Source organism: Astatotilapia calliptera, chromosome 13 (assembly GCF_964374335.1).
Source record: "Astatotilapia calliptera chromosome 13, fAstCal68.1, whole genome shotgun sequence".
Classification (NCBI taxonomy): domain Eukaryota; kingdom Metazoa; phylum Chordata; class Actinopteri; order Cichliformes; family Cichlidae; genus Astatotilapia; species Astatotilapia calliptera.
In genome coordinates, this window is record NC_137434.1 from 26,028,070 (window position 1) to 26,051,085 (window position 23,016).

The 23,016-nt window shown below is 40.9% G+C and overlaps 1 protein-coding gene across 7 annotated transcripts in view; it reads left to right on the forward strand.

The window, feature by feature from the left end:
• wdpcp (WD repeat containing planar cell polarity effector) overlaps positions 1–23,016 on the forward strand; it is an 84,253-nt gene that overhangs the window by 53,844 nt on the left and 7,393 nt on the right. For 6 of the 7 annotated variants that reach the window (XR_013901054.1, XM_026189711.2, XM_026189712.2 and 3 more), the window contains 5 exons: positions 5,174–5,362; positions 5,834–5,957; positions 7,046–7,109; positions 16,424–16,523; positions 22,796–22,901. Coding sequence is in view for 6 of the 7 variants with exons in the window: in XM_026189711.2 (XP_026045496.2) it covers positions 5,174–5,362; positions 5,834–5,957; positions 7,046–7,109; positions 16,424–16,523; positions 22,796–22,901 (583 nt within the window). In the remaining variant the exon portion in view is untranslated. The remainder of the gene's footprint in view (positions 1–5,173; positions 5,363–5,833; positions 5,958–7,045; positions 7,110–16,423; positions 16,524–22,795; positions 22,902–23,016) is intronic. The other variant, XM_026189710.2, reaches the window with a different exon arrangement.

A 23,016-nucleotide genomic window follows, 5' to 3' on the forward strand; every position in this document is an offset into this window, starting at 1 on the left:
TCAACCTCCTCGAAGTGGCCATGCTACTGACCGTAAACCTAAGTCTAAAGTTTAAGGCCTCCGTTTTGGAGGCCTAGAAACTGGTTAATGACCCTCGTGGTAATCACTGGTTGCTAGGGAGAAAAGTGGGTTCCCTGATCAGCTGGTGAGTAGTAAGTTGCTGTAGTCACCTATAGATTGCATAGAAGATGCCAACTTGCCTGCAAACAGCTGGCAACAAAGCTATGTTCAGCTGTCATGGAACTGAAGAGTGCAACGCAACCTGGAAATGGAGACTGTTTGCCTTCAAAGTAGAAGTTGCACTTTTTATATGGTTGCAGGGGTAAAGCACAACTTTCATTTTGAAAGCAAACATAGTGTGAGTTTGAGTATTTGCAGACAAGCCCGGAGACTTCCATTCAAGGTACGGTTGACCATAGCAAAAGCAATCACAGGGAGATTCCTGGTACAACACCCTGTTTCTCCTTGCAGTTAATTTCACCCAATGCTCTCCAGTAACCAGTTGAGGAATGCACATTTTGCCCTGGCCAAGGTTGCCAATGTGCTGCAAACTGTTCTTATAGTCTTGCAACTGAGGCCTCAACAAGTGTGCTGTAAGGACTCCAAAACCTTTTCTGAACTTTGTAAAGTTCAATATTTTAACTTCTAATTCATGGAGATTAACTTTTTTTTTTTTTTTTTTTTTTGCAAGTTAGCCTCAAGTGGTCACTCAGGCAATTGCAGTTTTTGACATTTGACCTGCTTTTCAGCCCTGGAGGTTGCCACTTGGAATAAACATAAAACAGATGGATAATGAGATCCATTTTTCCTGTTTTACCTGTTTTCCTGTTTTGAGTTCTTTGTATTTCTTACTCCTTCTGCCAAGAATAAGTTCCCTCACATTTGTTGAAATTTTACATTACACAGTTCCAAGTAGAAAACACTTCACTCCCTTTCCTAATGAAGGTGCCTTCCTCCCTTCAGATACTCTTGCTCTGTTTTGGATCTGAAGCTGTGTCTGAACCCGCCTGTGTGAATAGTGCTGTCAAGCTGGTCGTCCCAGTACCTTTCCACTCCTGAAGGAAGTTAATTTGTTGACAGGCGGGAAGGTTAGCGGGAGTCACGCTCTCAGAGGTCATTCAATAATCGCCCCGGGGCACGAGCCCCCGAGGAGCATTCTGGGATGCATTTTTCCGATAAATCGTTTACAGTGGCTGCAAAGTCCCTCGGGGTCCCCAGATAAAGTTTGCCAATCAAAATTTTTACGAAGCAGCCACCTCACCCTCCGAAGCACACTCACGTATTCAGCATCTTTAATTGTGACTTTGGAAAGAAGATGTGACAGTGGCACGCAACTCTCTACCGAAGTTTGAAAGCAGGAGAGTGAGGGTGGAGGGAGGAAGGTAGTAGAAGTGTGCATTTGAAATGTGTGTTTGAGGGGTGTGTGTGTGTTTGACTGTGTTTGCCTGTGTGCACAGGGAAAGAGGAGGGTGTCTTCCAACAATAGCTTCCGCTCCTCTGATCGTCTGCCAAGTATTTGATGAAGAAAGTCACTGCACGTCTTTTCTCCATGATAATTCTCCCCCCCCTTCACACATGTGTGTATTCTTCTATTTCTGTGCTTCTGTTCGTACACACACACACACACACACACACACACACACACACACACACACAGACTTTCACTCCAACTCATTTGTTTGCTTCTTCTCTGTATTGACTTGTTTCATAAGGCCCGCTACATGACAGAAGGAGTGAGTCGTGAGGCGGTTAGGAAGAAAGACTTGGCCAAGCTCCAAGTTCTCTCTTTTCCATAGGAGGCAGCTCTCCCTGGTGCCCCCTCCCACCCCCACCCCCCTGCCTGCACCGAGTTATCTCATCTGGGCACACGTTGGCCATGGCTGGGCCTGCACTGGTACAGGCTGTGGAGGGGCAGACTGGGGAATGTGCTGCACAGCACCCAAGAAAAAAATAGCAATTTCTTTTTTTTTGTACAGATGGGAAAACAGGGAAATATTAAAGGACAATGATGTAACTGTGTGTGGAGAATGAACCCAAGCTAATGCTTCTTTCATTGGCAATAAAAAAATTCACTAGGTCATCAAGGTAACTTGGAAGTGAGTTTGTTGATCTGCTGCGCGAGCAGGGTTCATACTCATCTAGCCTGGCATATATTGTTTGTCAAAATTAGTGAGCAGAGTTATCCATCATTTCTAAGATGGGTTTATGGTCTGTCAAAATTACATGTTTGATCGCAACATCAGAAATCCCCACTCGTTTCCAGTGATTTACCCACTGCACACCGTTATTAGCCACCTGTGCAGAGGTGTGAGAGGAACCAGATACATTACTTCACATGCTAGATTTTTTCCTTTTGTTTTTGTATTTGTTGCTCAAGGATTTGTGGCACGTTTCATGTGTGTGACCAATAGCTACTTCATCATTGTCTTCCCAGAGAGAATGGGCTCTTTGACTTGTTTTTGGAGACAAAAAGTTGATCTTAAAACTGATTAAAACTTGAAGCATAGCCTATCATAGACGTTTTATATGGGTCCCATTGTCCTCAGTTCTGCATGTGTTTCCACAGTGTGGTGGTTATTATATTCAACTGACACCAAACCAGAGATGAAACACAAGCCCACTCATAAGCCAGTGCACTCCTACTGCCAGTACCCAGCATTGATTAATGAGGATGGAGCCATCTGTGGCCAGAAGTACTAACTTGAGTAGGTACTCCAGTAGCTTTACTTAATACTCACTTCTAAAAATAATATCCACATTTGCCTAATACTGTGCCTGGGTGAAACCCCTAGATTGGTACTAAGGAGCCAAAGTCTGCCAAGGAAATATCCCCCCACACCTTTACACCACCAACAACATCAAACTGACGTTTGACTCAAGCCAGTGTGACCCTACCATCTAAATATTGCAATAGAAATCTAGACTCAACAGACCAGGCAACTTTTTTTCAAATCTTCCTAATGCCTAAATTAATTGACTTGCTGCCATATGATTGGATGATTTAGATTATTGTGCTAATGTGAAGTTCAGTAGCTAATGAGTTTATGTGACATAATAGTTCCAAGTTAACACGTTTTGGTTTTTTATGTTTTAGACCAAGGTCTTTCATATTTTTAGTCATGTTTATGCTACATTCTGTGTTTCTCCATGCTGGTGCTGATCTTGTCCTGCTCAGTGTTGTTTGTGCACAGTCAAATAAGTCAGTGTGGACAGGTGTGATCCATTGTCTGTGTCAGCTTAGAGCAGATGTCAGCGCCCAACTCCTGGACTCATACATGCAGTTAAACACATACAGTACCCAAAAATCACACACAAGCAACTTAGCTGATGTATTAGCCACATTAGCCCACTCTTTAGGGGATTTGGTGGTTTGCTAATTGCCAGCTTGTCATTTTAATTGCTCATACCACCCCCCCGCCCTACAGATACTAATTAGACTAGAATCAGTAGTGAGTTTTTCTTGCCTGCCTGCAGCATGGCCCATTGACAGTACTGCTGTCAGTGATCACCTATTATGCCACTAGCCATGTCCAGAAATTTTGGTAAATATATACACTTTAATACATATACAGCAGAGTGTTAAATGTTGCATGCATGTGAAAAAGGCTAGTTCAGAAGTGAGGTGAAACTACTGTCAGAACATGGTCCTGTACCAACTCGTCTCACGCAAATCAGAATGAGCCAGGGAGTCCTCCATCTGCTGCATTATGTACCTTCGTGATTAAGTGACAATAGAGCATAATTACCCCTGGCATTCAACACCTTCACCTGTATATGTGCTTTGAACTTTAAGAAACAGAGTGAGACACCTCTGCTGCGGTTAAGGGTACAAAATGCCATTCTTCCATTATTCAACATGTTCCTTGTCTGCACAAACAAAAGCACAGTCAGTCATCACTGATCAGAAGGTACAGTCCATCAGAGCAGTCCTCAAATGATCTTAGGGTAAAGGTCACTCTATGTTACAATATCGTTTGCAGTAGCACACAGACACACCCCATAAGAGGCTGGTTACACCCTGAAAAGGTTTCCATTCTGTTAAAGAGCTAAATATTTCAATAACATGTAGGCAAGTTATTTGAACATATGCTAACATGCACTCTGCTCAGTGTTAAAGGATGAGAAGCTTGCTTTTATTTTGCATTTGCACACAGAAACTGATGGACACAAAGTACACATGAAGGCTTGAACACACTTCCTCTCTAATTGATTGACGAGTCGATGCTGGTCTAACAAATCTAGTGCTGCCTCAGAGTCAGAACTGATCCACTGGACACTCACTTAACTTAAGTAACTCCTCCAGGTTATTCTGCACGGTCACAGAATCATTATCACACCAACTGTTAAAGCCTAAAGAGAATTTTCCCTCTTTGTAGCACAGAAAGATGAAAATACTGTATCATTCAATACTGTGGTGGACTGGTATTCATGAGCTGGGATAGGCCTCCAGCACCCGCGCTACCCTAAATTGGATAAACTGTTAAGGGTATAGATGGAAAGGAAAAGATCAATAATCACATACTGCTCTATCATCAAAATCTTAGAAAAAATATAAATATAGAAACGAAACAAAAAGGTATAAAAATGAAGCAAAAGATAGAAATACTGAATAAATTATTCCTATTTCTGTTGGTTTCTTAATGCAGATCCTTAAAAGTTGTTCTGAATGAATGCAATAAAACACATCTATCTTCTATTTCCCAGGATCCATTAGGGCATAAAGGAGTTGCTGAAAATGATGTGAATCATTTAGTGTGGTCTTCACAATGACCTACAGGACATTTTGTACCATTTTGTTAGACACCATCACCATAACGCCAAATGAGGAAAATCTTTTGAAAAAAACATCTTCCTTTCCAATTGATTCTCCGAGAGACTTGGAGAATCAATTGTGTGCTATGTAGCAGCACCTGATTAAACCTCAGTTTCCCAGATATGCATAAATCTTTGCCCTAGAGTTTAAATCTTTTTTCAGTGGTAGTTTTGTCTGAATTTTTGTTTTAGTATGGGACTAGGCTCAAACCATGTATGTGAAACCTATTGTGTCTGCTGGGTTTTCCCTTAATTCAATGCCCATCTAGATCAAAACTGGATTATTTCATAAAAATATTTTCTTCGTCTTTTCTTAACCACATTATTATTATTTCTTACAAACCTTTCCTCAATATGACAGGAGCTCTCACGGGGGGACAGATGGGTCCAGGGGAGCTGCTGCAGCAGAGGCTACGTTGTGGTCAAGTCAGAGAGGCACTGGGCATACTAGAGGCCATGGACTGGAGCACCATGGGGGATGAGATGTACCAAGGCCTGAGCTCAGTCACTAACCACCTGCTGAGGATGGAGCTGAACCCAGAGAGAGAAGGTGGCTTTGATTGGTTTTACATTTCCTGGTGATGCTTATCAAATCGAAATCGCTGCTTTTCAAATTTCATGAGTCTAACCTAACCTGTCGACTTTCAGTGCTTGAAGATTTTTATTTTTTATTTACCTTTCATTTCGTCTACATTTTGCTGTATTTAGCACCTCCATGGACTAAACCTTATGAATGCTTAGATATATTTGATATATTTTGGATGTTTTTCTTTCAAATCTTAGTTTCCTTTCATTTAGTTGTTAACTTTTGCTTTTAGTTGGCTTTTAGTCAGTGAGCCTTTGATTTGGCACTGTCTCTTATAAAATAAAAAAGTATAAAAATCTCATTTTTGTGCAGAAGAGCAACAAATTTTACATTGTTAGCTTTAGAAACACACACATCCTTTCCATTCTTAGCTAATTTCCATGCAAACATCACATGCATTTCCTAATTTTGTGTGTGTTTCTGATCTGTCTGTAGCCCAGCTAGAAGCAGCTCTGGGTGTGTTTTATGCCCCACCTGTGCCTCTCTCTGATACAGTAATACTGGAGTACAGGGAGCCAATCAGCAAGTACGCCCGGCGCTTTTTTCACCACCTCCTCAGGTAACACCACTCACTCTGTGCTGTTGCTGTGGTCTTAATTAAATGGACTGAGGGAGAAATTTACTTTGTGCATGTCCTCAAGGGGTCAAGGACTGTGTTTTGTATAGCTCTCCTGAAATAAAAAAAAAAATGTAGACATCTAAAAAGTAAAAGCATTAAGAGTACATTCCTCAATCAGGTTCCAGATCTCTGAAGACTTTGCACAGACAAATACATGCACAGACTATTTTCAAGGGATTACTGGAACATTTAGTGCAGTTTATCAGCACAGGGTGGAGAATCAGAATAAGAAATAATATCCAAAAACCTCTTTCAGAAACAATTTAACACTGCTTATTTCCTTCTCTTTATTGCTATTAAAAATTCTAAAACAGAAATAGCTTTTGAATTTCATTGCACACACATACTGATGCAGCTTTGAGTCATTCATAAGGCAAAGCAGCACGCATGCACCTGTTTAGACTGTTGTTTCATTTTCCCTTCTGCCATGAGAGCCTTTTGAAACGCCTGTTTGACTGAAATAGACCCTGTTGTTCCCACACACTGCTGCTCACTGCTCTCCATCCCGCAATTACCCCCCGCTCCCTCTCCCTCTCTTTCTTTTTCCTCCTCTGTAGCCGAGCTGGAGCGTTGTTTGGCATCCCTCGTCCTCTCCTCTCTTATCACCTACCTGCATTCTTTTTCTCTCCATCAACATCAAATGAAGGAAGGCGCCCCCCGCCCCCCCTCCTTCCCGCACCTCCTCTCTCCGCTTGTGTTTGTTTGTTTCATGTCGGCTGTAGCCGGGGAAAGTTGAGGTGTTTTGTACTGGGAGATACAGCTCTCTCTCCCAGCTTTAATTCTGGATAATAGGAAAAGAGCTCGCTATTCTCAGTTCAATTATTGACAGTGTTGAATGCAGAGGTGCATGTGCATGTCTGTATTGAGGCGTGTGTCTACATGCAGACCAAAGCAAGCACGTAAATGTACCTTAGACTTATTTAACTATGCATTTTCATTCAAAGCATGTATTTTTAGATTGATGATTGTTTTGCTTTCATGTTCAGGGTGTTGTCTTTCTTTTTCACTGTCTCCTTTTTTCTCTGCAGGCACCAGTGTTTCGAGAAGGCCTTCCTCCTCGCTGTAGATTTAGAAGCCAGAGATTTATTCATGGTGAGTAGAAAGAAAATTTCCTTTTATGTGCTTTCTTGAGGGGGAAAAGAGTCACAAAAAGGGTTGTTGACATCAAAACAGAATCCACGAGGAAGCCTTTTTTTTCTTAAATAAAATATGTAATTCCATGGACATTAATTATCAACTAATTTAACAAATGAACTAATGAAAATAGCCAATGATTCAAGGTTTAAAATCATCCATATTTATGGGATTTGGTGCTGCTGATCAGTTATATAGCTCTTTTGAGACCATCTTCCTGTCAAGCCAACTTACTTTAAAGTGAATGCTGCTCACAAACAGACTATTTACCCAACAAGTGGGTTGCTTACAGTCAAAGCTGTGCATCTGAGACGACCATATAAGGATATCCCTCCTGTCTGACATCATGCAGAACCAAAAGTAGAAAGAACTGTGTGAAATTGAGTGTTTAGCAGAATCTGAACCACAAGCTTCTGGCTAACAGGGATTAACAAACTACGGTACACATATAATATCTCTGAAATTTAGAAACCTTTGAGCTAGAGTATAAATTTCAAATTTATATGCCATTGGCTTTTAAATTAAATGATATTTAAAATATGCCAGTGAAAATAGAATGGCATAGCATGTACCACACATGTTTAAAAGATCCCTTTCTTGCAATTTTAGTCCAAATTACCACTGCATGGACTGAATCTGTCATGACGTGTAACATGCTTACCGCCATTTTTCTTCATTCATCAATACCTGTATTTGTTTCGAAATACCTGCTTTATGACATTAAGTATGACACATGTCTGTAGACTATTGTTATACTTTATACTAAGTCTTGTCTTTCTTGGGCACCTTTTATAATGTATTCATTTTCAGCAGTCAGGTTTGAACGATGAAAACTCTGAATCTTTTCTTTTTTGTCTGTTGAAGAAAGTGTTAAAGTGCAAGGAACCCAACTCATAAAAATAGATGAACGGATACCAGTGAATATTTGGAAATTCTTTCTCATAATCACTTATAATATTACAGTAAAAAAGTTGTGAGCTCTGATAACTGTTTGTTTAAGCTTACCTTTATGCCTTTTTTCTCTTAAAAAAAATCTGGAATCTGTGTACATGAACCTTTTCATCAGGTCTTCTTAACATGTTTACTCTAGATTATGTTAGTGAAATAAAACATGTTTGGTGTATCTGCTCTAGATGGACTCCTGAGGGTTAGATGTTGACTCATGCGCTATAGGGAGCTTCTCTGCAGCTCTTCCACTGGTATAAAACCTATTATAATTGCTCATTCACTGTTGCACCCTTGTTACTTTCATTTGCACATGACTTGTAACCCATACAAGTGTGTGTGTGTTGCGTGTCAGAGAGCAGGTGTGATCTCAGTATGGGCCTCTATCTTTTCACAACCTCCACGGCCTCAGCTCAGCCTTTTCCTCTCCTCTCATCTTCGCTCTAACTCGTTCTTTCTTCCACTCCACGCTGAAATGCTCCTATGTGTTTGACCCCCTTTTTCATGGGGCCCCTTTTGCTCCATGCTTCACCAACACCCCAGACATTAATACAGACCCTCTTACACACATACACACACTCCTCTTGGTCCCTCAATCACACTGATAGCACTGGTTCCAATTCCCTCCCCACTAAGTAGTGCTGCTGGGAAGCCGAATTGAAAAGGTGGAGTCGAGCCTGTGAACCTTGAAAGAGTGCAAAGGAAAGAGGGGGGCAGAGAGGGGAGGGGAGGAGGCTGTGGTGTAGATGGAAAACTAAATGATAAATGTAACACAAAAATGATGGAAGGGGGAGATGAAACTGTGTCCAGATGAGTGAGAGGGGAGAGAAAGCTGTAATCATAATACATTTCAGTGAAGGGTATGAACTAGCTTCGATGGGTGGAGTCAGTTACAGGACAAATCAGCCCGAGCGGAAGGCGGCCTGTACTGTCAGCAAAGTAGAGGTCAAGAAAATCAGTCCAGAAAGCCTCTGCCATATTTTCCATATAGCTTCATGTACTTTCACAATCTTCTTCTGTCATCTTTTTTTTTTTAAATGATTCGATGCAGACATGATAACTTGTATCTTTAGTCAGAAGCACTAATGTGATTGCAAAACATGATTGTAAAACATACCTCTGTCATTGCTCTAAATTCTTCTTTGTCTGCCATATTTTCTTAAAAACATCAAGATTATAGCTCCCATTTTTAGCGACTATAATTTGTCATGTATTTGAAAAGATATGGGACACAATAAACAATGTGGCTCTGACAGTGATAGAGAAGCCTTCCTAAATAAGCTTCATCTCAGGTAAAAGTCCACACACCTTTTTTGAGTAATGTTGCCCCTAAACAGACAAGAAGATCTAGTTAAATCACGAAATTGTGATTAGTGTATTACTAACTGGTAAAATGAGGCTTTTTCTTTTTTCTTTAAAAAAAAAAAAGCGATTTCCCTCACAGAGAGGATTTGGATCACAGCAGCAAACAGAACGTGACCTTGAAGCCAGATTGTGTGAAGCTGGTGTGATTTTTATCCGGCACCGTTGTGTCCACTGGCTCTCGGGACTGGGCGAGATTTCATGGGTATGGTTGTGGAGCCAGGTCACTCACTTCTTGTTTGAGAAAAGTAAATGTAAAAAATCTACGCATGGAGATAAATGCATCTCTAACATATATATGTAAATATAAAAGTGATGTATGTGAGAGAGCTGTTTCTATGGACAGGTGACATCTTTCTGAGCTCTTGAACATCATTTGACTGCCCTATTTTACTCTCCTTTTTTCTTTTTCTTTTACAAACAAATTTCAGAGACCGAATTACTAAGCATCTGCGGATCCCTTTGTGGTGGCCCATTATGGGAATTCTCACCAAATTTAACAGATAATTGCAAGTCCTTGTCATGCTGGATCTGTAACAAAGTTCAGGCTCAGTCACAACAACCTTTTTCAAGCACTTTTTTGCCTCAGCGACCAAGAGAGCAGCACCTCATTGTGCACAAAGAGCGAAAGAGAGAAGAGAGAGAGAAGGAGGACGTTGACATTTCACCCCTCGCTCTGTCCTTCTGTCTAATTAGGTTGTGTTGTTGCTTTAACCCGCTGGTTTGCTGATCGAGTCGAGGTGGAGGAGGTTAATGAGGGCAACCCCCACCTTCGCCAAACTCTTTTTAACTACCAAACTCGCCCATAGAACTCAATAACGCACCGTCGACTTGGTAAAGAGCACACACATGCACACAGATAACATGCTCACCTCTTCTAGAAATGCTCAGCATGATACACCCCCTCTATCATCAGACCCCCGTCCCCTCTTGCCCCATTGTTTCCCAGCTAACAATAGAGGCCCTCCAAGCCTTTTTTCCCCAAAAGAAGAAACCTTTTGTTAAAATGAAACACTTGTGTCGGGTTAAATTGAGGGGGAGGAGGAATTGGTGGTGGTGGTGGAGGTTGGTGGGGTGTATGAAGAGTTGGTAGTGGGGGTTACTGAGTCGTTTGCATTTTTTAAAAATAATTGATGCTGTTTAGTAGCTCCCTAATTAGCCTTTGATAATGAGTCGATAATGTAACCAATTAGGTCATTCGTCAGCCAAGTCAAGTTTTCTTTCCCTCCACCACCTCCCCTTTTTCTTCTTCTTCTCTTCCTGGGTTTTTTTTTGGCTCTTGATGTAGCTTGTTAATTAAATCAAATTGTGTGATAGCCGAAATCTGATGCCGGCTCTTTTGTTCCCCAGTGAGGGCTTGTACTTTTTCTTGTTAGATACACAAGCAGTAAGGCGAGCTGCATGTTTTCGGTTCACCCTCTATCTTCCTCTCCTATCTGATGCCAGGCTTGGCAGTGCTGTAGGTGGAGGAGGAATAGCACATCTTTGGCAGTAAGCTCATTGTTGTTGCTTAGATAAGCAATTAGCACAATTAAAGTCCTTAAGGCCTATCAGATAGAAGTCAAACACAAGACTCCTGGATAGCAGATGTGTCAGAAAACAAATGTGAAACGGATACGCTCATGTACAGAGGATTAAACTTTATGTCAGGTTGTTAATATGTTTTTGTGTGCATGTGTTTGCACCACCCAGCAAAAACTAATTTGGTTAAAAAGTAAAAGGTGAAAAGGCATCTTTTCACATCATTGATAAGATTTCCAAAAAACAATTTACATGTAGATCTGTTTGAAAACTGAAAGGAAATCTCTTCCTCTTCAGCACCTTGGCAAATGTGCTGTTTGGTAATATTGAGTTTGGTGTGCTGAAGGTGTAAGTTTTGACTGTGCATAGGCTCACACAATAAACTATCACCTCATAGCAAAAAGGTTCCTGGTTTGATTCCAGGCAGTGTATAGCGTTTGTGCATTTTTTCCTCCAGAGACATGTATGTTTGGATGAGTGGTGATTCTAAGCCGGTTGTGGATGAGCAGTGGAGAATACAGCACTGTATGAATGTGTGATTAGTAGCATAAACTGCTTTGAGAGGTAAGTGAGACTAGAAAAGTGCCAATGCTTTTCCAGTCTGGTCACATTAGTGAATGGATGGATGTTGTGTGGCTATCTGATCACAACCATTCGACAACCAATTAATATGTTGTAATAAAAAACAAACAAAGTCTCTGCAGATTGGCAAGTAGAACTGTTACTGAGATTACTGATGAAGTGTAGGAAAAATGCTTGGAAAACCATCATAGTAACTCGATAGTATATCTATATCAACAGAGCAAGGAAGCCTATCCTATCGGTTTATTCTGTGTGCAGACTTTTTGGGGTCACCTATTTGAATTTTTCACCAAACTCTATTTTTCCTTTCCGCTTTTGCAGCAGTGTTCAGGCTTGATGATTTAAGCAGTGGGAATGATCGTTGTGAGGCTCAGGCCATTTCATTATTACCACTGTTAGCAAGAAAAATTCTGCTGCAGTCCTGGAAGTCTGAGACACATCCAACCTTCGATAGGTGGCTGAAGCAATTAGGAAGTGCGTGACACCTAGAGAAAAGTAGATATAGTATGTTTTTCAGGTCTCTTTCAGAAAATGTGGTTACTAATCACCAGTCTGATAGGAAAGTTGTAATTAAACTTTACTGATCTTCAGGATTAGCAGTCACACTGCACTATGAATACTTATGTATCATAGTTTGTATGTGAGCCTCTGTCATTGTTCTCTCTGTTTCATTTTTGCATATTTAACATCTTTAAATATGTCGCGACTGGACGATCTTTGGTAGAATTGGGTGGGTGGAATTTTGTCCAGGCTTCTTCTTACTATTTAACTGAATATTCGTTGGCAGCCGTTAAATGATAACTGTGTCCTTAAACATTTCAGCAGCCACGTGAGCTCAAAATTTAGTTTATTATTTAGTTAGAACTTGTAGGACTCACAGCTATTTGTGTGTGTTTATCACCAGGGATAGCCGACTAGGTCCAGGTAGATATTTTCCAGTGTGTCTGCTTCAGAGGTAATCATCAGGATTTAATGCCACCCCCATGAATCAAAGAGCAAAAGCTGTGCCCGTACTCATTCACTAATCCCTGCATGTTGAGATTTCAGACGTGTATAAGTGACCATCATCATTTTGACTCCGGGCTCACAGGTGCATCACTGGAATTCACAGAGCTATCAAATGCCAGGCATTACAAGAAATAAACCACATGATCAAACTGACCTTTACGTGTAACGCTGCAATTTGAATGTATGAGTGGAATATGTGTGTACTGTAAATATACCAATAACCCATTGCTTTTTAAGTGATGTGTTGTCCATGTCCACCCACTTGATTTGCTTTTATTAAAAGTTGAAAAAGGTGGGCAACAAATAAGAATACATTCATATTTGGTTGTTAGTTTGATGTCACAAATAGGCATTGATTTATAAGAATAAACTGTAAAGTTTGAGGCAATAAGGAAAGGCATTAAAAATGCACTGAAAATTACAGAAGAATTAAAAATCTACAAATATCTGATTATTATTATCTGAATTATTTTGCAGTCTCTGCAAACGGCCACACATCCATAGGGCACTGAGTTTATATGCTGTTATCGCTCCATAATAAGCTTTTGTGCACACATGCTCGCCTAAAAAAGTGCAGTGCACTTTGTGTATGCTCATTCTCATCGATCCTGAGTCCAAAGCCAACACGTCACACTGCAAACATACAGACACGAGCCCGTCAGTTAATGTGCTGTAAGCGCTGCTGTGTGCCAGTTAACCTAATCCCTCATTTATTTGGAGGTAACCCAAATATCAGGCAATATCGGGCTCTTAGCATCCACCACCTCCCTCCCCTCTACTCCCCAAATATGGCCCACTAAAACGCCCCTCTTTATCGGTGCGGTTAGCTGGCTCGCTGCAACCCCTAAAGCTCTTATATAAATAAGATTAGTGTCGCGTTTGAGCGTTGGGGAATAAGAGGTGTAATATCTGATGGTTTTATATGCAGTATTATTGTTATCCCTTCTTAGTCGGGTTGATACTCCTCTCTCCCTTTCTCTCTCTTTCCAGCTCTCAGTTGTCTCTCTATCGTTTCGCATTTGTTCACTCGTCTTTCACTGGGTCTCTTTCCTCAGATTCAGACAGCATTATGAGGGGCTAAGCTGGAATAAAGCGCCCCAACATCAAATGTTCATATTGTTCTGTTCTGTCTGTCATCCCGCTCTCTCTTTCTCTCTCCTTGTTGTTGTGAGTTTTGCTTCCCTTTCGTCTTTTTGCGTCTTGTTCACCCTCTCCCTTCCCTTGTGCTCTGTCACTCACGCGCCTCTCCATCATTTCACTGTACTGCCTCCTCTCCCTCCTCGTCTGTTTAATCTTGTGCTGCTCTGTTTGTTATCAATTAAGAAGCCTCACTCATATCTAATTGAGGGGCCATGTCTCCTCGTTCACAGGGGCTCAATTGGCCACCTCAGTCCTGGGAGCCGATTTAGGCTCTTTTGAGGCCATTTTGTTGTCGGCCATTTTCACATTTCCTCCTAACTCTTCGCCACAGAGGGCAGGCACCGCACTATAATTACCCAATCTGTTCCCATTCATACTCCTCAATTTCAGCACCTCTCTCCCACTCTCTCTCCCCTTTACTCTCGCTCTCTGTCTGCTTCAATCCCTCTCTGCTCCACACCTCTTTTGGAAACCAGCACCCCCCTCTCTCTTTCCTCTGGGGGTACAAAAGCTGGGTTACAATATGGGGGTATTAGGGCCGGGTGCAGACTCAGCTGGGGGCTGGCTTTAGCCAGCTGAGGGTTATCCATGGCGAGCCCTGAGTCACGGCAGTGATGTCCTGTGATGTCGCTGAGGCGGAAGACTTTCCTTAACACGCTGTACCCTTTGATGGAGCTTCAGGCCCTGCACTCAGCCCGGGGAAACCCTGCGACTCTCACTCAACCCTCATGGGGTGCCAGGATGAGGGTTTGATTCACTCCCACTTCAATCAATTCAAGAGGTCGAATGTTACAGAGGTTCTGCCATTATTACTGCACAGACTTTAACATTTTCTCACATTTGTATAGTTTGTATATTTGGCCTTTTCAGCAGCGTTGCTAACACATTCACAGGATGCAACAACTGCAGCAACATGGTGATGATGATGATGCTTCCAGTGTCTTTACATGAAAACAACAAAGCCAACCTTTAACATTCTTCCTTTTATTCTGAAATTCATTGAATGAACTAAGCTGCTTCACTCTCAAAATACATCCAAATTATCTATAGACTGATCATTATAGTATGTTGTATTTGCCTTTGATATCCAAAAAGTCTGATTAATTGGGTGTCCCTGAAAGCTTAACACACATGCAAATTAAGAAAATGCCTGAAAACAATTTGACAAAACAAAGTGAATAAACACAACCAAATACAGAGCTCCCAGGGTCTTTCTACACTATAAACCTTTTTTTTTTAGTATTCATATTTATCATTTCTAGATAAAACCTCTTGCGAAATATGCCTCGGTTTTCAAGGTGGTCCAAGCAAGCATTCATACAGTGAATGGAAAACCTAATAACATAAAACAACCAACAAACCGAAAGAACAAAGAGTCCAGAAAAAACAAAGTTTCATTTAATTGTTTAAACAAGTGACATGATAACAAGCAGTGGGTATTTAAAGGTAACTAATGTATTAACTTCCTTAGATACCAAGAGGACAATTACAAGTATCTGATGTGACATATAGTTAAAAAAAAAAAAGCAGTACAAAAAAACTTCTCTTTGTTTTATGTTGGTCAAATTCAGACAGTTCATAAAGGGAAAATAAAGTTGAGACCTCAACTAATGTTTGGAATTTCTACTTTCAACTTCAGTGCATAACAAAACTGTAAGCTTGAAGATGAAAAGCTCGGGCTCTTTGAATGGGAGGATTTAGAAACACGTCTCATTTTGTTCATTATCAATCCAGAGTGTGAGTTAGAGGAAAAACTACAGTTTTACTGCCATCTGATCAAAATTGCAAATGAGAACGTCTCAGCTGCAGCTCTTCCAAATCTGATGCAACAGAAATGTCTCTCTGAACGTACCAGGCTGGACAGCCTTCAATAAATCTGCAGCAATTGTGTTTTGTAACCTGGACACAGAACGTGTGGCTCTAGGGGGAAAGGCCCTTTGCAAAACGCTAGAAGCACCTCCTTTATTTTATTTGTTTCTGGCATTTTCGAAGCACATCACTTAAAGCATTATATAGATATTTTTGTATTTTTCCACAATTTAATAAATAATGAATTGACCTCTGCCTCGCTTGTGGAAGCAGATGTAATACTCCTACAACTGAGATGTAATACTCAGTGTGGTTGTTAATGAATATGTGGCAGCGCTGGGCTTTAAATCAGCCACCCTCAGACATCATTTAGCCACATTATCTCCATCTTTGTGGCCATGTGAGACTCAAACAGAGAGATACAGAGGATACATGCTGTTTCCAATATTGTCGCAGGCTGATATCGTAATGTGCTCAGCTGGATATGTTTCTCCGTAAAGAGAGAATACCAGCGTTTCTGAAAGGTGAACAGTCCCTCGTCTCCTCTCACACTTTTGAAATGTGACTGATAACATCCTCCGTAGTTCAAAACCAGGGAAGCGGGCGTGATTGTGTGTGCACGTGTGTGTGCAGGAGGTTGGTGATGGTGTGGGGTGCAAGAAGGCTGATTTCAAAGTTTTTTGAGGAACCGGCATTTCATCCAAACCGGTGCTCCTTCTGATGTTGGGCTTCAAACGGTTCATTTTTTCTCCCTGTCATTTCATCTGTTTCTTCCTTCTCCCGCCAAAATGCCGCATCTCCCCCACCCAAAACCCCTCAAATAAAAAAAACCCTATTGTCATCTGAGCCTAGATTCATTTTAGATTAACGTTCACGTTTCTTTCTTTCTTGCATTACCTTCAAAGGACCTCCATTATGTTGCCAGTGATAAGGGCGAGCTGGTGCTAGCAGATGTGGCCAAGAGGAAAGCTAATGAAATCGAGGCCCGGACCAATGCAGGCAACGGTAAGAAAAGTAATCATCATGTCTAACCAAAAGACACTAAATGTGACTCGTTATTTCTCCTCACATCTGAAATGGGAGGTGGATACCTGATAACCTCGGTAACTCACCCACTGTGACACACTTTTCTCACATCTGAGAGCAGATTTTTTTCTCGGGCTCTAGCCTTCCTTTAACAGCACAGAGGAGAATCATGATTGCCAGAGTAATAGCTGTGTCAAAACTCTGAAAACATGTGCTTATTTGGTATATAAGAATGAGCAAAAGTGAGATTCTGCAGGAAATATTTGTCACAAATGATATAAAGTGATGACTACACAGTGGACAATTAGAATTTAGCCCCACACCGTAGATATTTCAAGATTACGTTTTATACATTTAAGACAAAGTCTTTAATGTCAGGCTAATGAAATGTAGTCTGACACCAGCAAGAGGAGGAAAGACCCAGCTTTTCTGTCAATTTTCAGCCTCTGCTGCTGCCCTTTGACAAACACTCCCGAAAGCACATACCAGAGGGGATCAAGCTACGTTCCTGATTACACACACACACACACTCAAAAACACACCACACACACACAACTCCTCACAGAAGCTTTGAGGGCCAACGGGTGAGCAGACTACATTCAAATTTGTGAGGGAACTAGATGAACATGTCGGAAGAGTCCTTCATTGGTGCTTAAAACACACTGGAAGGCTGTGCGTGCGTGTGTATGTGTACTCAGACATCCAAATGAAGCAAGAGAGGTATTTAACTCGACTGTATAAGGTCAAACCCCTACGGCTGAGTGTCTGTGTGTTTGTCTGTGAATGAAAATGAGCGCTTGTCTAACTGTGAGGCCTGTTTGCATGCAGTTTTTTTTTTTTTTTTAATATTTCAAATGTGATGCGTAAAACGCACACTCCTCCTCGTAAGCCTCTTAATTATGTCCTCGATGATTTGCCTCCATCACCTGCAGCGTGTCCTATCCTTGGACAACAGCACTTTAGAGCAAGAGGGACAGAAGGGAGAAAGAAAAAGGAGGCATGACAGCGGGAATAAGGAGGGTGAAAAGGGAAAATAAATAACAAGTGAGGAACGAAGAAAGTGTAGATAAAGTGTAAATAAAGAAGAGGGAAAACATCAAATATTAACTTGCCAAAGTAAAGAAAACAAAGAAATTAATGAATATTAAACAACGTTGGTTTGTATGGCCTGCCTATATTTTTCTTTCACAGTCAGAAGTCTGGGTCCTGATCAGTCCTCACAACTTCACTGAATAAAATGATAATATTTAGTGCAAACTTATCTACTTGATTCAAAGCTTATCCTGTGTTGCTGCATAGCAGTAGATGATGTTTCTACAGCATTGAAGCTTCATTATGTGTCACTAGATTTTACTTTACTTGCAGTTTCGTAATATGGGACATAAAGTCGGTAAAAAGAAAGTACATCGCAAGTCTTTACATAAAAGGGGATAATCCACATTGCAATACAAATTGCAGCTACCTGTGGAAAAACCCGAAAACTGGTGGTTGTCAACACCCGTCTTTATTGATGTAAAGTGAGGTGCAATCACAGGGTATAGAGGAAAATAGTTAAAGTCCCGTCACAGTATTTGTCAGGTTGAGGTCTGGAGTGGGCCATCACAACGCAGATTCTTTTCTTTTTCCAGCCATTCTGTTGTAGATGACCCAAATTCGGCCAAGCTTTATCTATCACACAGATGGCCTCATATGGTCGATTCAGTGATTGGAAGATGCCCAGGTCCTGTGGTTTCAAAACAAGCTCTAATCATCACCCCTTCACAGCCATTCTGACAGTTCGTATGAGGTATTTTTGCTGATATGCAGTGTTTGGTTTTCATCAAATGTGACACCAAACATCTCCACTTCTGTATCATCTGTCCAAAGGACATTATTCCAGAAGTCTTGTAGTTTGTTCAGATGCAGCTTTGCAAACTTAAACCATGCTGCCATGTTGTTCTTAGAGAGACGAGGCTTTCTTCTGGAAAACCCTTTCAAGTAGTCCATACTTGTTCAGTCTTTTTCTATTTTTACTGTCATGATTTTTACAATTTAGCATGATAACTGAGGCTGTAGAGAAATGTACTTCTTGGTTTTTTGCAGGTTCTCTGAGCATTGCATGGTCTGACCTTGGTAACATTAAGAGTTAACTTGCATGCACAGTCCTGTGAAAACTCGTTTTCATGTGATTATACCGTAAATTAAATAAAAAATGTTTTCTTATTAAAGTTTATTTGATTAATGGATTTTTTTAAAAAAATGACACAGTCAACCGTCAGAAGGTCTGAATTCATTTAGAAATCACACACACTCATGACAGTGACACTTAGTGTTGTCACAGCCCTTGATGAGGACTGTTAAACTGATCCCATTTTATAAGAGTGTGTGTCCCCTTGTATGTTAGACAGACAAGCAGACAGCATATTAACAGAGCAGAAAAGCCAGGTCATAAATAATGAGTGGCTTGCTTCAAGCAGAGGGCTCCAGTGAACAAGTCTCGCTTTACAGACACACATGCATGCATGCGTGCACGCACACAAACACAGCCTCTGGCGTGTTTGTGACACACTCACACATTTATCATTGGGCATGTGCAAGCCCCTAAAACAGAAGCAGTAAACGGACTGATTGTTAAGGAAACCACTTTAACTTTTAAGGTGGCTGTAGCTCAGGCGGTAGAGCAGGTCATCTACTGATCGTTGGTGGTTCCATTCCTGGCTTCCCCCTAGTCTGAATGCCAAATATCCTTGAGCAAAATACTCACCCCAAGTTGCTCTTCGATGCATCCATCGGAATATGAATGTGTGTGAATGTTAGTTAGGAAGCACTTGGTAACAGCTTAGGAAAAAGTGCTTGTGCGAATGGGTGTCATTGGGTGATTGCACAAGTTGTGTAAAGCGCTTTGAGTGTTCAAGATAGAGTAGAAAAGTGCTCACTAAGAACCAGTCCAAGGTAACGACAAGAAGTCAACTTTCGAGTTTCGGTGCCTTTCAGGGTTTTCAGTTAAATTCAGTCCGTACCTGCATGTACTAATATGTGCTTTGCAAATTAATCAGAGTGTTGTTTGCTGTTAAAATATAAATAACATCTGCAGGTATGTCTGGTTGTTCTCATCATCACATGGTCTCCTCCTGATTCCTTCCTCACTGACTAAACACAGACTGTGTCATCAGTCACATGTTCTCTGTGCACAAAGTTCCCACAGTGCAGCTTCAGTCACCTTTGCCCCACATTGTCAAAAAATTCAGTTCAAACACACTCAAGAAAGTTGTTTGTTCTCAATAGAAATCAAGCAGACACACGTGTTTGTGTAAACGTGTTCTGGTGGTCGTTTGAAAGCAGATCAATTCTAGTTTCTTGCTGCTCAAGAGAAACTTAAAAACAGATCGTTTTGTTTGTGAAATCTGAAATGAACTCTATTAGGTCAACCTGTTGTTATGACAAAAGCATAAGCATGACCTAACCCCAGCTTTGTTCTGAGCTTTGAAAGAGTTTTTCCTCCCTCTGTATGGATTTCGGTCATGAGTGGCCAGCAGTAACTTTCACTGGAGTACCTGTTACACATTTTATTTAGTTAGTTAGTTTTGTTTCGTTTTTTAGGACAGATGGTGGGGGATCTGTTCTAAGGCAACAGTGTAAGACACTATTTAACTGAACAGCATGTGTAGTTTGTTCGCATCTGTTTTCTTGCTTTAAAATGATAATTTATTCCATGCATCCTTCAGTTTTCTTAACTGCTGATCCAATCCAAGGTTATGAAGAAAGATGCAGCCTATCCAGGGTGTCACCGGGTGAGAGAGACAGGTTACCAGTCTATCACCAAACTAACTTCACCCACTTAAAAAAAAAAACAGAAAAACAAGAACCAAATGATTAGTTATTTCCTTTATATTACTTACACCGGGCCTTTAGATTGATTCATCATCACTGATGATGATAGATTGGTTCTGTGGAATCGTTTGAGGAACCAAACTGTAGTTTTCAGTCAAAGTTTGCTGCATCCAAGCTTAAAGATGTTGCATCAGATCAGAAGTATTCTTGTTAAGGTTTTTTTTAGTTGTGAACCATAAATTTCTTTACCAGTCAGACTGTCATTGCTGTGTTCTAGTGTAACATGCTGAGCCGTCTTAGGGAGAACACGGAGCACAAACAACCTACGGCCATATTTGGCTCATCCTCTTCCCCACAAAGAAATACAAATTGCAGGTTGTGCCTTTGACAGTGTGCAGGTGGTGAGAACAGGACTTCCATAAAGCAAGTCCAGAGGTGCACAAGGAGAAAACATTGAAGGAGAAACCAACATTCAGCTAGACAGTATATTGAACTTTTCCTTCAACTGTGTGTGAGTGGGGTTTTTTTGCTGTTCTCCACCCTGCAATTTTATTTATTTGATGCTATGTTTTTTTGTTTGTTTAAATGAATGTATTAGCTTAAAGCCTAATTCTGCTAAAACCTAAAACTGCTGTCCTTTAGCCAGACGTCAGAATAGCCGTTAAATCATTCAAGTTGCTTTTGAGGTTATATCCTGAGGCAGTTTTACACCTGAAATTACCTGCAAGTACTGAAAGGCATTTCCAAAAGCGAAGCATGCGGTGACACAGACCACCCTGAAATATGATGCCCCCGTCACCACCACCACCGCCCACTAAGTCATTAGTGTACTGTTGATTTGTTGCATGAGAGCGTAATTAAATGGGAACAGATGAAATGGAACTTGCTACATTTACTCAGGTACTTCACTATATTACAGTTGCTGCTTTCTACTTCCGCTTCACTATATTTTGAACTTTTATTGTACTACATAAATTGAAAATATTTTGAAATATAAAACTATTAGTACAGATGAAGCTAAACAGCATCTTGAGCTGCAAAATTAAAGTGATATATATATATTAATTAATCACTGTTTATGATCCAGTAATGTTGTGCATATGAGTCTATGTGGTCGATACTTCTTCTTTATGTACTTTTAGTATATTTTGATGCTAAAACTTTGGTCTTGTTATTGAAGTAGGATTATGACTTCCAGAATCACCTTTTTTAGGATACAGGAAAACACATGAGCCCAGATGTCTCCGCCTCCGTCTTCTGTGCCAACTCAAAAAGTCTTTGAAACCCATCTGCAGCTACCTGAGTTATAGGACAGAAAAACTACTTGCTGCGGTTTCCCTGAGTAGCAACTGGGGAAAAAACCTCATCTAGGTCATCTCCACCATGTGCTATTTTACACAATGCAGAACTGGAAAAAAATAACACTGGAAAGATGAATACATCTCCTCATATTGTTTGACTCATTTTTGTATTTGTTTTCTAAAAAAAAAAAAAGAAAAGAAAAACAAAATGACTCATTTCCAAATCGAGCGGTTGTTTAAGGTGGATGTCAGTCTAAGACTTGGAAACGGCCCATATGTGCATCCATTGTAAGTCCCGATGAACAGAGATTCTGCTGTCGCTTGTAGACAAACATAAACGCACAATAGAGAACACACATTTCAGCTTAGAAATGGTCCCTTTTTATAACAGCATTGGAAATCGCTTATAGCTGTCTGGCTGACAAGTGTGCTGATTTGGATAGATAGAGCATTGTGAGAGGCAGAGTAGCGAACAAGTGCGAGGGAAGGCCCCTTTCTTTTCCCCTCTATCTCTTTTTCCTTTGAGTAGCGTTTTGCCAAGAGGAGAAGCCAAGTTGGTTTCCCGATCGTTCTGTCTCCCCCTCACAAAGGCTGACATGACTGCAGGGCTTTTCAACAGGCAAAGAGATGAGAGCTTTATCTGAAGATCCACTTCTCCTCCTCCTCCCTCCCGCTCCCTCTCTTTCCCTCTCTTCTTGGTTGTTGCGGTAAAAGCCTGTTAGCTGCGGTGTGTGTTGAGGGAAAGCAGCGTTTGTTTCTTGCTTCCTTCTCAGCTCTGTCAGCTGCTTTGTTCGCACATCCGCCGTTTACTGTTTGACATCTTGTCTCAATTCAGAAACTCGAATCGAGTGTTTATCAGTAACAAGATGATCAAGGTTTGATGTCCAAATTAGCAGAAACAGACGCTCAGGCACTGTTCGCCTTATACAAACCATATTTAGAGGAGAAATTGTAAGGCTTAGAAACATGCTATAGACCGAAATATCAGCACCAGCAGCTGCCAATAAACAGAGCAACATCTTGACGCCAGAGAAGCACACAGTTTATTAGTATATGTGTAATGAAAGCAGTGACACAATCTGGGTCACTTTATTAATTTTTTGCTCTCCCTAATCCTTATATTTGTATTTTGTGTTAAAGAAGATCTTCAGAGAGGCAGAAGTGATGCCTGTGGTTCCAGCTTCAGTGACCTTCAGGTAGCGAGGACGCAAAGTGTAGCGGACCCTCCACGCTCCCCATCAACACAGTGAGTCACATGTACCATGTGCAGTTCCACATTTGTCAAGTGTTATCTGTTTAAACTGGTTTTCAAACAGGGTGTGACATCCTTAGATCTAGAACCATATTTGTATATTCATATC